General features: G+C 43.9%; 1 protein-coding gene across 2 annotated transcripts in view; it reads left to right on the forward strand.

Moving 5' to 3' along the window:
• TMEFF2 (transmembrane protein with EGF like and two follistatin like domains 2) overlaps positions 1–11,399 on the forward strand; it is a 264,601-nt gene extending 253,202 nt beyond the window's left edge. For both annotated transcript variants that reach the window (XM_072979606.2, XM_078393376.1), the window contains exons 8-10: positions 4,685–4,808; positions 7,566–7,724; positions 11,002–11,399. In XM_072979606.2, the coding sequence (XP_072835707.2) occupies positions 4,685–4,808; positions 7,566–7,724; positions 11,002–11,098 (380 nt within the window). In that variant the 3' untranslated portion in view covers positions 11,099–11,399. The remainder of the gene's footprint in view (positions 1–4,684; positions 4,809–7,565; positions 7,725–11,001) is intronic.
• The last annotated feature ends 6,593 nt before the right edge of the window (positions 11,400–17,992 follow it).

Consider the following 17,992-nt stretch of genomic DNA (forward strand, 5'->3'; position numbering starts at 1 on the left):
AAGAAAAGGAAAAAAGGGAAGAAAAAAACCCTAGCTCCAGCTGACTGAACAAAAAGCCATGAATGCCCATGAAAAAACAGACTGGGCTTTCTCCTGTTTAGCTATCCATCAGATGTAGTTGTGCCCTTGGTGTGAATCACTCTAGAATGCCTATAACCATCCCCCTATTTATTTATTTTATTTAATTATTTATTCGATTTATATCCCGCCCATCTGGTCTGGTCGACCACTCTAGGCGCTCAGAGGCAGCCGCTGCCCTCAAGCAGCAGATTTTGCAGTACCAGTGTATTTTTACCATCTATCCATAGCATGGATCCACATGAATTTTAATGTACACTCATCTCCAAATCATTGCCCATCTCCATTTCCTCGGTTGTGGCACTTTCGTGAGAGGTTGGACTGGAAGCTTCTTTGGATTGGCATATTTGCTCCCCACTTGTGCTCTGCAAGGAGCTGTCCATGGAGCGCTCATGGTGTTGGTGATGAAGACGAGGCTTGCCAGGTCTCAGAGAATGAGCTGCTGTGCCAGGAAATGGCTGGGCTCCCCTGAGTCTCCAGGCCAGGCAAACAGATGTGAGGAGCAGTGGTGGAAGGGAAGGAGCGAGTCTCATTTATTGTTACGGGGTGGCCATATTGTTTGGGTACCCAACTCCAACCCTCTCCGAATGGCACCAGGGCTCAATGGCTTCCTGTGTCTGTCCAACACGACACATAATATACTTGCTTAGGAGCTCAGACAGGGAACCCACAATGCCTAGGTCACTCCCTCACACACGCATGGAGAAATATTATGTTCCCAATTCCTGTGACATCACAGGGCCCCACACCATGACTTCACAAAGACCCACCCCAGGCATTGTTCCCCGGATATAATGAGGGGATGGGGAAGATAATCCCAAGACAGCCCCTGACAAACAAGATAACACTTAAAAACCATTCCAGAAAAATTCATTTATTGGTTTTGGGAAAGAGGCTAAATGGGTATCCTCAGCGGAGACAACGGCCTGGTTCAGCTCCAGAAGGACGCCTGCCTTCTGATCCCTCGCATCCCCCTGGGGAAGAGGAAGCTTCAAGCCCTGCAAGAGAAAGAGAGAGAGAAAAACAACTAAGAAGCGACCTTATCCACTGCCATCAACCGTCTTCAACCCAGGCGTATCCACTGACCAATGTTCTGGCAATTTCATCCCGAAGTTCTGCCTGCCAACGTCCACTGGCTTCCACCAGAAATATCCACCCGTTCATCTCTTCGCTTCTGAAGCCAGCCTCCACCAGCGCCCAAATGCTTGGGTCACACTCACGCCCTGGTGACATCCCCATGGAATGCCAGCCAGCCCATTCACACACACACATTCACACACACACCAGCCGCCACCCCGGCACACACACACCAGCCGCCCCCCCCGGCACACACACACCTTCACTCCACCAGCCATTCACACATGCACCTGGGCTTCCACCAAGCGTCCATGAGCTGGTTTCAGGAGGCTAAAGTCTTCCGGCTTCATCCGCCAATCTGTGCTGGCCTCTGCCTTGCAGCCTTAGCCAGCTTCCGCAGGAGATTCCACCAGCTTCTGTCTGCCAACATCCACCAACTTCTCCCCAGTCCATCGCCGACATCAGCCAGCTTCAAGCCACGGATCTCTGTTAGCCTCGAGCTGTTAACTCGCTGGCCCACTTAGCAAGTTCTTCTGTTTTCACGAGAGAACTTGCCTTGGGCAGAAGGGCTGGGTCCCCTGCAGCTGCTGCCACTCTCCCTACCGGATTGCCCTCTGGCCACTGGCCTCCCTTCTGGTCTCCTGCCCTGCCCAGCAAGCCCCTTTTATCTGCCAGCAGAGAGGTGGGGCCCCTGTGAGGTCACAAAGACCCATGTGAGTAGGGTTGGGTTCCCAAGGCTGCAGCAGCACCCTTGGGATTGGCTGAGTCCTGAAGATGATGTCAACAGCCCCTCTGATCATGTGATTTACTCACAAAAGCTTGCATTTTGCATGATTTTTTAAAAATATATATATTTTTAATTAGTGGCCTATAAATGCATCCCCTGTCACCAATCCCTCTGATTGTTAAATCTCCCCGTGTTGGCCTTCTGAGAGGATTCTAGGCTAGTGTTCCAAAAAGTTATCTTCCAGCATTTGCACCAAAAGGAACTTTCCTAAGCCCTGAGCTGGGAGGGAAGGGGGAATGAAAGTAATAAATGAATAAGAATGGGCACAGACACACAATGCAGCCTTTGACCCTTTGGGGTTTGTTTGTTTGTTTGTTTGTTTGTTTGTTTGTTTGTTTGTTTGTTTGTTTGTTTGTTTGTTTGTTTGTTTTGGGCCTCTTTTTGGGGAAAAAATTGGCCTCTTTTTGGTCAGGCTTTTGCCCATCAAAGCAAGAATACAGAAAGCTTCTCTGCGTGTCTACGGAGTCAGCAGCAAATTCAATGAATTTGAAAATGAAAGAACACAACTATGGCTCTCTCTCAAACTGAGAGAAATCAAGGCTTGAATTCATAGACACCTGAACCAGTATAGTTTTTTGGTCCATGGCCAAACTGCATCCCAGATGCTTTGCAAGGAGCTGCAGCCCTCAAGAATCATATTTTTGAATCTGCCAAACAGCTAATGAAGCAGATTCACATTCAGGGTCCAGACTTTGTCCACTTGCTTGTGTCAAGCAGAGGTTAGTCCTTAAAACTGACATTCAGGTACCCAGTTGTGCAACTGATTGCCTAGGTATTCGTGTCTTAGCCTAGGTGGAACACATGCTCATTGTGCATATAGTCGTACTAACGCCACTGCACATGTTTCAGTTCTCCTCCCAAATTCCGCTTCTCTCTCCATACAGATCAGTGAGAATGCCATTAATGATTTTCAGCTAGTAGACCTAAGAGACTATGAAATGCCCGATGTATCTCCATCATGCTTCACAAGAAGCTTCTCGTTTCCATCTGACTTCAGATACAGGACATTATTCTGGTCTCTTGTGCAGAATCCCTCCCCACTATCCACTCAGCCCTCCGTACATGACAGGTCACATCTAGTAACACACAATTATATCTGGCCTGGGGCCAACATTTATCGGAGTTGCTTGGATCTCATAATTTCACCGACATTTACCCCCCCAAAATTGCATGATGCTGAGCTTTCTGCATGTTCAAAATCATCTTCTGGTCTCGACACAAGAAAAACGGCCGATCCAATGAAGCAGTGCGTCTTCAGGGGGAGCTTCTAGCTTTACATGTAATAAGATACAGAAAAGGAGGCTTTGTGCCTCAACCGTTAAACAGCTGTAGAAGAGGCCCCTCCTCAGCTAAAGGGACACTAGATGTTTTTATGTCTGTCAGGACAGGTTTCTTCCTATCTGGGTTATAAGAGAATGCATTACAAAGGGCATTAATAAATCATGGACTGTTTCATTTCTGAGCCTGTCGGATAGCCACAGCAGAATATACTTATGGAAGGCTAGGATAAACTTCCTGTCACTGGATTATATGAAAGGCTTTACATCTTCCTTTTGGGTGCACATAGGTCTTGTGCCCTGTGGTGTGTTGGGTCCTGCATTGTCTGGAGCTGGAGGGTTGGAAGGAGAAGAGCCAGAGCTTGCGAATAACTAGCAATGAATGATTAATTACTTCTAAATATTTCCCCTCCCCCCCCTCCCTCAGTAAGAGACATGACTAGGTTACATGCAATGGTAACTTAGCAAGGGGTAGGTTAATATCTTTGGCTGTGTGACTGTAATTTTTGGTTACTTTCATAGTCATCCGACAAAGAAACACCACGTAGTTCAAGTGCTGGCTTCTCCTCTGCCTCTTGTTGTATCCCTGCACTCTGTGGTGGATGGTGAGCTAATAATGAGGTGAATGGAAGACGAGCATGTTGTAATTCAAAAATAAAAAACCTTAAAAATAACCATTTCAGTTATTTTGGGGAAATAGCAAAAGGTTTACTTTTCAAAAGTATAGTAATAATTTAACTACTGTGGGGTTAGGAATTATGACTGTAACTGATTTTTTTTTAAGTAACATTGTCCCTCTTCAGAATCTCTCTATCTTTCCTCCTGTAGCGAGAGAACTTTGCAAAACTTTGTTCAACTTTTATCCTTAATATTATATAACTTTGCCCATAGTTGTATGATGTGTTGACTGTTTTTATTGTTGGGCCACAAGGACCCACACACGGGGCTTTTGGACCACTTCTTGTTTGTTACTGACTTCTTGCTTTGCAACAAGATGGATGAATTAAACTTGTAGTAATGCAGTAGTATGAACATTTGAACATTGTCATGGGTTAGGTGATGATGGCTTTAAATAAACAAACATCCCAGCAAGAAGGGGTGCAATCCAGTCAGAGCAGCACACTTTTACACCTTGCTGGTCCTTTTGAGAGCAACTAAAAGATTGTTTTGATTCTGCAGTTAGAATTTTTGGGCGACTCAAAGGAGCTAGATTTAGGTGGGCCATTGCAAGGTACTGCAGGCATGTTTGCAAAGCTCCTGGCGCATCCTCTCTCATTCCCCACCACATCTATTCTGCTCCTATTTAAAAGAGTAACATTGTCTTCATATTTTCTTCTGGGCTTGAATTAAGACTTTCAGGTGACGGTTCTTTTCCATTTACTTAACACTGCATACCAGTATGTTGCGGTATCTGTTTCTTCATCTTCTGGTGCATTTAGAGTTTGATTTTCTTTTCACCTTCCAGAGAACGCAAACAAATTGGAAGAAAGCGCCAGGGGGATCTACATTCCGTGTCCTGAACATTATAATGGTTTCTGCATGCATGGCAAATGCGAGCACTCCGCTAATATGCTGGAACCATCTTGCAGGTAACATTTTCTCCAAACTGAGCAGCTGATGATAAACTGAATAGGCAGACTTGCTAATACATGTTATCTTGATGCTGCAAGGAAAAGAATAATTGCAGAGGCCCCATTTTGGATCTAAATTATGTACAGAGGCACATAATGTATACAGTAGGATTGTACTGAATTATGCAGCAGTATTAATCTGATTATGAAAGCATTCCTGCAAGGTCTGTCAATACCTGCCTTAAAAGGCACTACAGAACATAGGTTTGGCCTGTGGGTATTATCTGTTGATTTCAAGCACACGGCCAAGAGCCTGGGAAAATCTCACAGTGAACAAAAGTCAAGAAGGACGTCAACATCAATTTCTCCATGTGGCCAAATGGCTGAAGACAAAAGGGTTTGTATCGAGTGTGAAAAAGGTGAAGGTTGAAATAAGGTTGGCTTCAGGAAGAGACATCACATCACAAGTAATGGGGATGTGATATTTCCACACAATGGCAAGTAGGTTGCCGTTCGTTGCACTGCCAAATGTAAGCCAGCCTGGCCCTCTAGGCTGTCAGGAAATAATCTGTAAACTGGTTTAAGCCCCTCAGAAGAAGCAGGGTATATAAAGATCACAAATAAAAACTTAAATACATGTGTGCCTGTTGGGTGGAAGATACCCAAGGAAGTCTGGATTTCTTGCATATGTAAAAAGTGCAGTGGCCTTCAGGCAACAATTTGGAAGAGTACATAGATGTTTCAGCAAGCTAACCAGACCTCTCCCACCCTATATCACATCGTTCTTCTCTTTTTAATCCATCAAACAATCAAGGATACTGCTGCTCTAACCAAGGTGCAGAGTGCCTGTGTTTTTCACTCCTATCTGGACCATGAAGCTCAGTAAATGACACCACCTTCTTTGACGAAGAGGTGATCAGAGATGATCATCTGGTTGCTTAAATACAGATTAGCCCTAGTCACAATAAAACCAAATGTAAAGGAAAGGAGTGCATGGGTGAGGCGTGCAGAACCCTTCCCACCATCACCTCCTTCTTCACATTGTCTGTCAGCTGAATCATTATCAGAGCTTGCGTGTAGAGATAAGCACACAAGGTGGGTAGTAGGCTGTGGGTGGGAAAGAGTCATCCACCGCTCCCCCATGCCCTCTATTTCCCCCCCCCCCCGATACCACGGACCCTTCTATTTCTGGGAAATTGAGCACATCCAGGCTCATCACAAATCACCCATGTTTTGTGACGTTAGAACTAGGTTGTTGGTGGAGTCAATGTTGGCCGTTGTGTTATAAGTAGGCTCTGCCTCATCCTGGGCACTTTTGTCAGGAAAGATAGGAGACAGATCAAATGAATGAAGTACTTCAACTTAAGTCTACCACTGTCATGCCTGGTGTCAATGCAGGCAGCGTACTTTATAGAGGACAACAGCCCTCTGCTTAAAGGCATCCATGGTGCAAAGGGCTCTTCGGTCCAAATGTGACGTCAAGACTAACTGCAAGGCAAGAGACAGCAGGCACTGTGGAGCCCATTGCTAGTCCCAGCTAAGGCAGACCCTCTGAATTAATGGGCGTTATACTGGCGTGTATGGGTCTTATACACTGTGGAGCCAATTGCTAGTCCCATGCGTTCAACAGGCCAACCCTAGTTGAAACAACCAGTTTGACGTAGGCCTCCCCACATAGAGCAGCATCTGGACAGCAGATCGATCAGCAAACACACAGGTAATTTAAATAGACCTATAAGACCCAGTGAGTCTTCCCACTGGGATGAAAGTATTATATGTCTATTTAAATTACAGTAATTACTGGTAGATTTGACTGCTTTATATCTCTAAGTTAACCTATGCAGATTCTGCACAAATCTATGTTCTTTCTTGGTTCTGGGTGATTTATTTTTTTCTTTTTATGGCCATGCATTAGCAGCCACCCTGCTTGGCCCTAAAAGAAAAAGGTGGGCAGCAACTGACTAAAAAAAAAAGGCAGGAGGAGACTCCCCATGGCGTGACTATGTCATCTGGAGCTACAGCTGGCGAATGTGAACACAGACACATAGTATTGTATCCTCCTGGTGGTCAAATGTTGTATTGGAGGCATTGCACTAAAAAGGGCAATGATTAGGCCAGTATTCACTTGGAATTAAACAAACCTTCACAGCAGCTAGCAGCCTTACTTGCTATGCGGCTGAAACTCTGGGTCCTTTCAGTGCTTCTATGGGTACATTTTCCTTAATGGAGTTAATCATCTGACCTGTTTGTGTCGAAATGCTCTCTCTACCCAGAGAGGCAGCTGCTTTTGTGTCATTTCAGGAGTAGACAGACACACTTATTTTATATTGTCACATGCCTTTTAATTCAATCTGACCTGTTTGATCTCAGCCAGTACCTTTTCACTCGTTTTATTATGTTTTTAAAAGTTTGAAACCTCACGGGAAAAAGTCAGTTGAATAGGAAGATAGGAGACGTCCTCCAATAAATGAATAAATACAAGCATTTAATCTCAATTTTGAAATGGTAACTGTTGAACAATGAACAAGCTAAACCCTTTCAGCAAGGCTTTCCCTGTTAAATGTTCAGTTAAGCACATCTTAGAATATTATACTAAGTAAAGTAGCCAAAATGAAATGTATAAATAAAACAATTTAAAAAAAAAAAAACCAACCCTCTCCTTATCTCTGTCCAGTTATGAGATACCATTTATTGGCAGACTCCAGTTTGTTTCTCATGCAGAGCAGAAATGACCACTGCAAGCTATGGAGTGAATGTGCCTTTTTCCCATTCCAGATGTGATGCAGGCTACACTGGACAACACTGTGAAAAGAAGGACTATAGTGTTTTATATGTGGTTCCGGGACCAGTAAGATTTCAGTATGTCTTAATAGCAGCAGTGATTGGAACTATCCAGATTGCAATCATCTGCGTTGTAGTCCTCTGCATTACAAGGTGAGTAACACAGGCAGGTTTACACTTAGAGTCCTGTTGGAAAGAACCCACATCTCAAGTCCAGTTAAAATGATCTCGGGATATTCAGACTCTGAAAACCTACTGCTAGCTCGATTAAATAGGATTGTTGCATAGTTTTGAATTCCCTTTACCGCTACACAGAAGTACAGAGATCCACATAGAAGAATAGCTACAAGTTCCACAGATAGTCCACCCCTTTCCTATTATCTGGCACCTAAGGTTCCTACTAGCTCACTCCGTGACATATGAAAGAGAAATAATAAAAAACATTTCATTACTTACCGTTGTGAACAGGTCAACAGCAAACTGACAGACTGCTTCCAACAGACTAAAGAGAGAGAAAGGAACCACTCATCAGAGAGGTTGAGTTTTCTTTGAATTCAGAGGCAGGGAAGGAACAATTGGTTACTGCTGGATAGATTCAAAGTCACTCCAGCCTGGGAAAGTCACTCCCAGTCACTAAAACCACAGTCAGCATGCGGTGTTGTAAAAACTCCCAACAAGGACTGGAGTGAGTGGAATGCCAGAAGTCTTTTTTAGAAGGGAGTTTGAGTTCTGTCCATTCACAAATACTAGTAGCAACTTACATCCTTCAGTAGTTGGCCAACACAAGCAATAGTCATAATAACACTCTAAAAGACTAACAGGTTTTAAGAAACCCCCTTGGGGGGAGAAAACGTAATCAAAAAGTTCTACAATTTCTTTCCACTTCTTCAGGCTTCTCATCTTTTACAAGGTGATTCAGCTTTCTTGCAGTTATGACAATGTATGTCTTAAAACAAATCCCTTTCCTTTAAAAGGGTGAGAGGGAAAGAGAGGGAAACAGACATCAAGTTCCTATGGAAAGTTTTAAGAGCTCTAGTGTTATCTATGCATCCACAACTTGCTATGCTTAGAAAAGAAATGTGACATTTGGGCTGAGAGAAAAGTACAAAATAATTCATAAATCCTTTCCCAGCCTAAAGGCATAATAGAAGAATGTCTGCTGTAGCTTGGAGATGCTTGTTGAATCCACGTTGAGTTCATCAACTCTACCCTCAAGAGTAGATGCTCCCCTGCGAAAAGACAAATGCATTATATTAAAGTGGGTTTCTGGGAACATGAAGATAATTCAAGCAGGCAAAAATACAGTGTACATAAAAGGATGGAGATGGGAGAGTAATGGCTCAACAGAAAACTGGCACTACATCATGTTGTTCAAGCCATCTTCCAAGTGACTCCAGGTTGGTTGGCTTCAGGCCATAAAGCAACCTAGTAATTTGTGCACAGAGAAAATAGTGCAGTTTTACATGAATACTACTTATTCTGTGCATCTTTGAATGGATAAAGGGTGTGCAAGCCCTTTTCCTTGTATTCTAATTCTCTGTTTTGATGTAACCCCTCCAGTTAAAGCCAATGGCCCAAATCCTATAACATTCTGATACCATTATACGTAGTGCTCGCAAATGTTCTCCAATGAAGAAGCCGGCACAGCCATTTTGCTGTGGTGCACCAAATTGTGTAACCCAGCATGCCACCGCTAAGGCCCATGATGTCTGCATAGCATAAACATGGCTGGCTACAGCTTAAGTCCTTAACTGCTTGCCAGGTGAGCATAGGGTTGCCGTTGAACTCAGAAGAGGAATTCTAAGCAAAGGCCTTACTTGGGGCAAGTTATTAAGGGCAGAAAGAGAAAGGGGATGCAACTTGGTTATTGAAAACTACACTTGCACCTAGAGAAGCTGTCAAGGGAGGTTGCTTCTATTTTTGTTCTTCACTTTTCATAAGATACCCTGAAAGCTCTAAGTTGGGTGGGGGAACACTGTAAGTCAGACCTGGGCAAAATGCGGCCCTCCAGATGTTACTGAACTGCAGTTCCCAGCAATCCTAGCCCACACAGCCAATAGTGAGGATTGCTGGGAGTTGCAGTTCAGCAACATCTGGAGGGCCACATTTTGCCCAGGTCTGCTGTAAGTATATCCCTGAACGTTTTTCAAGCACTGAGTTCTGCAGGTGCACGTAGACATATATATGTATGTGTGTGTGCATGTTCACATGCAGGGCTCAGAACCTGAAAAAGTTTCTGTGCATGTGCGCATTCATGCATACACAGAGGCACATTTAAGCACATGTGTCCATGTATATACAATACATGTATGCATCACATTAACCAGTGTGAACTTTGGAAGCCATAGTGTCTTCTACTGCCTGCTGGTGTTCATTGCTCATAAGGCTCCGCAGCATAAACGAGAATAACTCCCCAGTCCCCTACTGTCGGTTTCCTCATCTTGCTGCAGCATCCCCACAATGCTGTGCCACACCCCGTTGTTACAGAGAGCCCCCCAAACCATGAAATAGCCATTTTGATAGAGGGAAGACCAAAAAAATACCACCCCATGATCAGTGATCTGTTCACAGGAATTAGAATGCATGGCATTGTAATCCTTTTCAATGAAGTCTCTTTCTAGATATTTCTAGACTATTTGATACTTCTGTTGTCTTGCTTTGCTGAAATACTCACATTTGCTTGGTTAGCTAAAAGAAATGCAGGTTTGCTCTACTGGACTAGGACAAGGGGCAACCTGGTTCTAATCTCCACCCCACAATAAAGCCGACTTAGTGTCCTTGGGCGAGGCATCGCCCATTGTCCCTAACCTACCTCACAAGGTGGTCATGAGGATGCAAATGGGATACACTGGCTTTAGAAAACATTGGCTATAAGTGTAATGGATAAAATCCATTCAGGTGCTGATCAGCAGGGAGAATCCCTTTTTTAGACATATGATGTTATAGAAACTGAAGGTAAACATCTTCCTCTCCTTCTAATGAAGAAAATGGCAATTAATATGTTTTCTTTCATTCGTGTGTTCCAGGCTGAAAGGAGACCTGGGGACACATTTGATGGTGTGTCCCCCGCCCTGTGCTTTTCCGTATGTTTTTTTGTCAACAATCCCAGATCCGTATTGCTTGTGGTTGATATTTAAATCAGGGCACAGAAATAACTTGGCTACCTGCAAGCCGTGTCCTGGGAGAGATGGTCTGACATTTTCAGATTCCCGAACGAGTCTTGGGTTTTGAGAGGGCAGGAGAGGTGGTTCCTTTTTACTAAGCTTTGTAGTTGTGCAGCCAAGGGAAAAAAACGAGTCGTACAGGCAGCCGTTGTCATTGTCAGCTGCCCTTCTGCGGCCTGCAACCCTTACCTTACCACCACTGTCCTTTAAGCAAAAGCAAATTTCATGCTCTCTTTTCCTGCCCTCTCTTCCCTGACCGCTTTTAGGAAATGTCCCAGGAGCAACCGAATTCACAGGCAGAAGCAAAACACAGGGCACTACGGTTCAGACAACACAACCAGAGCGTCAACCAGGTTAATTTAAAAAAGAGCGCATGTTTTCCACAATGGCAAAAGTAAACTGCAGAGAGCTTGGACTTTTATGGAATACAGTATTATAGACAAAAGATCTACACATGTTGCCTTGCATTTGTGGTAATCGACACCAATGGGGGGAAAAACATGTACTACAGCTATATTTGATTATGTATGGATATATTTGAAATAGTATACATTGTCTTGATGTTTTTTCTGTAATGTAAATAAACTATTTATATCACACAATATAGTTTTTTCTTTTTCATGTATTTGTTATATATAATAAATACTCAGTGATGAGAACAAAATATATATTTTTTTTCTTTCTTAAATTGGCTGTATCTGACAACTGTTATCTTCTGGCATGACAACTACTTGAGCAGTGTGAATTGTGGTCATACGTGCATCTGTTCGCTGCAGACACGGTGGCTGCATCCCAGGCCATAGTTAGCTTGCTTAAACCAAACAGAAGACAATGGGATTAAAACGGCCTAACTGTGCAGAACCACAGAACATACTAGAAGACTCTGGTATAACAGTCGCCTCCTTGCTCTTACTCTGCTTAAGAAATAATCATCATTTTATTACTTCGCTGCTCTGTGTAATTTATCAAAAGAAAAAAAGACCCAACACACACACACACAAAAACATATAAGCAATGGCCCAAATCCTATGAGATATTTACTATCATCCCAGAGCAATTGCAAACGTTGCTGCTAACCGGCTAGGTGCATGTTGGCCACATGGGTAATCACGCATCTGATTGCACAGCTGACGTCCGCCTGGTGCACATGTGGCACCTGGTCCATTAGCAACAGCAGCATCTCCCACAAGTCCTCTGGGTCACATGCAAGATTTGGGCCAATGCCATATTAAATGAAATGCCAAGAGGTACAAAGCAAAGACAGCTGACCTAAATCTAAGCAAAGAAAGATCCAATCTGATCTTCATGAGAAGGAAGTTGCAACCAGAGTTTTCCACTCTGTTCTGCAGACTGTATACCATGCGTTATGCATTCTGGGTTAAGTGCCCAGGTAGCAAAAACAGGAAGGTTCAACGTCAGCAGGACTTGATGTTTCAGTAGTAGTGTATGACTTTTGACTGGGTAGGCCCTAGCTTGGAGAAGGCTACACTTGAGCTCATGACACGGCGACCAAGTACACTTCGCCCTCCAGCAATGCTGGATCCCCATGTAGTTCAAAATCCGTGTATAACTTTTATGTCCCCAAAGTATAACTACAAAGCATAAGCAGTCGATTAACATACACACACATACACTTTCCCCAATCTGTGTTAGCTTCACAGCATGCCCTAGCACCGTCCCCAGCTGCCACGTGAAGCTGCCATGACAGGAGAGGGGGCCAGCTGGGCCACCACCATCAGACCAGGGGCCACCACATGGCAAACAACAGCACCCCAGGTAAGCCCAAGACCCACCTTTTTCAGGACTAGTTCTTAAAGCACATTCTTAAAATTACACAAAGCTTCAGTATTTTACTTTAACCTCTTCTGTCTTAATCAATACAGGTCACACTCTGACTAATCATTCCTTAAACCAGGGGTGGGCAATTAATTTCTATGGGGGGGGCCACATGAAAAATCTGAACTTGGGTGCCGAACCAACTTTACTTAAAAATAAAATGAAACAGTGATGTCATGATTGTTTTTATTTTAAACTTGTTAATCGTCACAAATACTAAAGAGGTTTTTGTGGTATGTTAAAGATAAGCAACTGATCAACTTTAGACAAAAATCTATAAATGGTTTTGATGTTCAAAACTGTCCGCGGGCCGGACAGGAGTGGCTTGCGGGCCATATGTGGCCCTCGGGCCGCACTTTGCCCTGGTCTGCCTTAAACACTCTCTCTGCCTCAAACCCAAACTATCTTCTCTCTTCTCTGTCTCTGACTGAACTGACTAGACTTAGACTCACCCCTCCCTCCTAGTTTCTCTGGCTCCGCCTCCCAACAGCTCCCATTGGTCCATGTATAAGCAAAACCATGCTCAGATCTGTGAAAATCAAGGGAGAAGTGTACCTTTCAAACTTCAACTCAAGGATAGAGATAATATGACGCACACACCCCAAATCTTGTTGGCCTAGATCTCCCATCATCCCTCAATATTAGCTATGCTGGCTAACCAGCAGCAGCAGGCAATCAATCAAACAGCTGAAAGGTTGCTTGTCATATCAAGTCACACCTTGAAGCAGTGCTAGACCTGATGGGAGTTGTGATGCAACAACATGTAAACACCCTCCCCACCCCCATATCCAAACATTTTTAATTCCCTAAATATCCTCTAAAAATGGTTCCCTTGCTTTTGAAATTCAACAGCAGATTATATAAGTAGGTGCAGCGTGTGAGTAGAAGTTAAACAGTCAAGGAAAATGAAAGCACACAGTCCTCGATATTGCATAAAAGGAACCTCTAGCCCTATTAACAAGAGTGACTGAAATGGCTTTTCGTTTATCGTGTTAAAATCATTAGCTAAGGAATGTTCACGGCAGAGCTGCTGTTTCCTCATAAATACATTGCTATAACTTGGTTCTCTGTCAGAGAAACTGTGCATGCCACAAAGAAAGCATCAGATGGCTTCGTGAACAATTAATAATTATTTTTTACTGCCATTGTTTGGGCAAGAGTGCCATGGAGATAAAACAGCACCACCTTCATTCAGGTTTCAGCAGGCCTGTGGCAATTCCAAGGTTGGAAAAGGTATTTAAAAAGTGTGAGGGGAGGGGAGGGAAAAAAACCCACCTCCTCTAAGTGTGGATCCCAAAGGGTCCAGTGGCCATGACTGAGAGAGGGTGTTCAGTGGCTACCTCATGCTGGCACACTGGGTGGGGATGGAGGTAAGATAGAAAACCAGGCATGGAGGCCAATGGGCTGGACTAGGCAGGAGTCTCTCCAGACAACCAGGAGCAGCAACAAACAGTCCTTGCTGCTGCTTGGTGTTGCAGGTTCCACTTGGTGACAATCTATTTCCATTAAGTTGAATAACCCTATGCCTCAAATTCGTCACTAACATTTCAGCAGAAAGCACCATTCAAGAAAGGTGGTGAAATCCATCCTCTCAGAGCCTTGTTTACCCTAGCAATTGGAATGGTTCTAAACCACTTGCAGCCATTGGTCCTCTGGGCCACTATTAGTCTGTCATTGTTTGTTGTTATGTCAAAACTTGAGTTTTTCAAAAAAATAAATTCTTGCAGCTTGATTGTGTGCCTCTTTCGTGGAAGTAAATCTACTCAGTTAAATGGGAAGAAACAAGCCACAGTGCAACTCAGGCCACACCACATTCCCTCGAAACTGAGGGCCTAGCAAGACCAAAACATTTAGAAATATTTCTGCAGAGATGTGAATTGTGCCCGTCGTGGCACATGGTTTTCCTCACCCAGGCATCGCTTAGGATGCTTCGTTTCATGACTGGTCACTGGAAAGTAAACATGGACATAACTTAAAAATCTGACTGCATAGTCCTGGAGGTGATCACATTATCTACTACTCACATTCTGAGAGGGAAAGTAGTCTAATCACAAGGAATAACACATTCTCCCTAGCCCCTAGTTTGACTCATTGCCTTCAATGGGATTTACTTCCAAATCAATGAAGTTATGAAACTGTAGTCATTGGGGATTTTCCCCACTACTAAACCACCAGCAAATCCCTAATTTCAAAACACTTCATAATAGCAAGTCTCCTGCCCACTTGTATTTAAATAAAAATCCAGTTTAAAAGGCTACCTGTGGCCAGGTGGTGCTTCCTTTGACAGGTCGAAGTGGCCCTTCTTGGTAAAAGTATACGTTAGCCTGGTTGCTCAAAAACAGAATGTGCAATTGTGATCTTTTAAAAAGTGCATTTATAGTCAGAGCGAGAAAGCAAGATGGTTAACAGGGTGTCTGATGTGGGATGAGAGGAGAGACCGCCTTTAATCATTTTGTTTTCAAAGAAACTGGAGAGACCTTTGAAGATCATTTTTTTTTTCCCCTGAGCTTTATCTTAACAAAATAAAAGGCTGAGAGGTTTCCTAGTCACCTTTCATACTGTCCCTAATCTTGAGGTTCAGCTAGGCATCTGCTTAACAGGGAGGTTTGAAGACACAGAACTTTTGGTGGGTTGACAGCAACTGTTTTTGAGTTGCGATGCACAAACACAAGACACTTTAGCCAAGTAACCTGTGACTTCCCATCACATTTTTTGGGGGGGGGGAAACACCCCTGTCTTTTCATGGGTTACGTTTTATTGAACTCAGGACTGACTTCCAAATAAACCTGCACAGGACTGGGCTACTAATTGGCAAGGCTATGAGGCCACCCTTCCTTGGGCGCCACTTCTAGACTCCTGCAGGACTTGTTTCTGAAGGAAATGAGTTGGAGCAGGACTTGTGATTCTGGCTAAAGAGAGGAGGGGTGTGTGGGTGTATGTCTTGTCTGTGCGCCAGCTTTAACTACACGCTGTTGCACAATTCAAGATCCGCAGTTTTCCCTCCTTTCCTAACAAGGAATGAGAAATTATTACTCTTTGCACTCCAGATTTTAAGCAATCTTGGGCCGAGGCGGGTGTAAGGCAGCCAGAAGAGAGCAGTGGAGAGGGAGCAGCTTGCTCCAACGGGATGCAATCAAGGCAACGTTCCCCTGGCAGATGCTGGCCAGCTCAGCAGCCGCATGCCCTTTGCCAACACCAATGCCAGACAGCAGCCCAGGGAATGTGGCGAAAGTTTCCACCTTCCATGAAAAGAAAAAACAGGAGAGCAGAAAGTTATGCTGGTGGCTTGTATGCTGATGCCTTAGTCCCTTGACTGCAAATAAATGGCATTGAATACAGTGGGCCATAATTCTAAGTGGGCACATAAGGGAATGGGTTTAACATAACTGCAACTACAAATAACTGCAGTGACACCATCACCTTCCAGAAAACACTTCCCGATCCCCAGGTTGGGAACCAGTGGGGAACCCTAACAGATGCAAAATTTCAGGTTTTTTCTTTGGCGTAAGTGAAGTCTGCTTACAGCATATATGAATCCCATAGTTCTGTTGTCTTAATTCCAGTAATAAGTTTGTCCACAAAAGATGTTTGAATCTCCATTAAAGAAGAAAGAGTCAAGGACAACTTCGTTAATCCAGAGAAGGCTGAAACAACACACATTGCCCCCTTACCTCGAAATAATGACGCGGGACAAGTATTATGAGATAAACATGAGCCAAACTTTATTAAATAATAATTATTGCCCTCTGTAAAAGGGGGGTCCTGCCATAGTGCGGAATTCAGGTTTAAGCACAGAGGTCTCAACGGACCCCTTACAAAACAAATGGGCGAGTCCCTAGCCCCAAGTTCTCGTGGTTGTGAAGACAGCGAGAATCCGGCCGGCCTAAATTTGACCAGCCCCGGACCTCAAGCCACCTTCTGTTTGTTGACTGTTGGTCCGAGTGTGGCCCCAGCACATCTCCCCCCCCCAAGCACTTTAATCACACAATCCGCAGTGCTGGGAGGTCAGATGAGCTATACATTACCTGTGATGGTGATCGGTCTCACTGAAATCTGTTCTATCTGCACTACCTGCCTGTGTGACCAAATATTTCCACCTCTCAAAATGCACCTGCTCCAGTGTGGGATAGACGAAAAATCCCTGCATCCAAAAGCCAATCAGGATACAGGTAAAAAAATTCCTATCCGGCCCTCGGAGGCGACCAGGTAAACTCACACTAGAAAAGAGGGTGGATGGGTGGCTTGACAGTAAGAAAGAGGATGGAGGAACACCAATTAAATTGCTCACTCGTTTCCCCCCCCCTCCTCCAGGGAGGCTCTTGTGAGACTCCAAGCGTCTCACATTATTCTGGGAAGGAGGCAAAGGGTACCTGCGCTGCTGAAGGTAAACTCAACAGCAGATTCACCATTTTAGTCCCTTTAATTCTGACACAAATATTCACTTCCAAACAGCCTTGTCCTGGATGCAAATATAATGTCAGGCAAGTGTTCCTGAAGTAAACACAAGGAAATACAATTACAATGTAAGATCCTACACTTGTCATCTCTTCTCCCTCCTTCTTCTCTGTCTTCTTAGTTCACACTAAAGCTTGCTTCACCTCACACACTCTCATTCTTACCCAAACATTCTGGCTGTGCTCCTCCATGCCTGGCTTGGGGCTTGTTCAGAAAATAACTACAGTGGGGTCTTGACTTGAGAACTTAATCCGTATTGGAAGGCGGTTCTCAAGTCAAAAAGTCTGTAAGTCAAGTCTCCATTGACCTACAGTGCATTGAAAACCGATTAATCCCGTAACAGGCCGTTTTTGTTCCATTTTGGTTTTTTTCTGGTCTTTAAGTCAAATCTCAGTCTGCAAGTCAAACCTAAATTTTGCGGCCAGAGAAGTCTGTAACTCAAAAAGTCTGTAAGTCAAGCCGTCTGTAAGTCAAGGGTCCACTGTATATATTTTATTTATTTAAAATATTTTCCCCCTGTCTTTCTCCAGAAAAAGGACCCATCATTAAAAGACAGTACAGTATTGAAAGCTAAAAACAGTAAGTACCCTGCGTACAAAATACTAAAAAAGATCAAGCAATACAACACACTAAAAAAAGGCGAACAAAGGCAACACCAAAAACACATTCAGAGCAGTGAGGCACACAACAAATCATTTGAAAAAAAAACCACTCAAGCAACTGGTCACTATAATGCTAGTAGGCATCCTTCACTCCCGAGAGACTATGGTAATGTGCTCTGAAAAGAGGTCTTGGAACAGCGTCTAGTGTGGCTGAGAAGGCCAATTCGAGAGTGACAATCACAGAGAAGTTCCTTGGTTGCTGGCTACCAGTGTAAGGGATCCTTATTGCGTGCTAAATTTTCCCTTCTCAACTGTTCTTCCTTGGCAAGATCTGTGGAATTCCTGCAATGGCAAGGACTGGGCA

The sequence above is a fragment of the Pogona vitticeps genome, chromosome 1 (genome assembly GCF_051106095.1).
Source record: "Pogona vitticeps strain Pit_001003342236 chromosome 1, PviZW2.1, whole genome shotgun sequence".
In the NCBI taxonomy this organism is placed as follows: domain Eukaryota; kingdom Metazoa; phylum Chordata; class Lepidosauria; order Squamata; family Agamidae; genus Pogona; species Pogona vitticeps.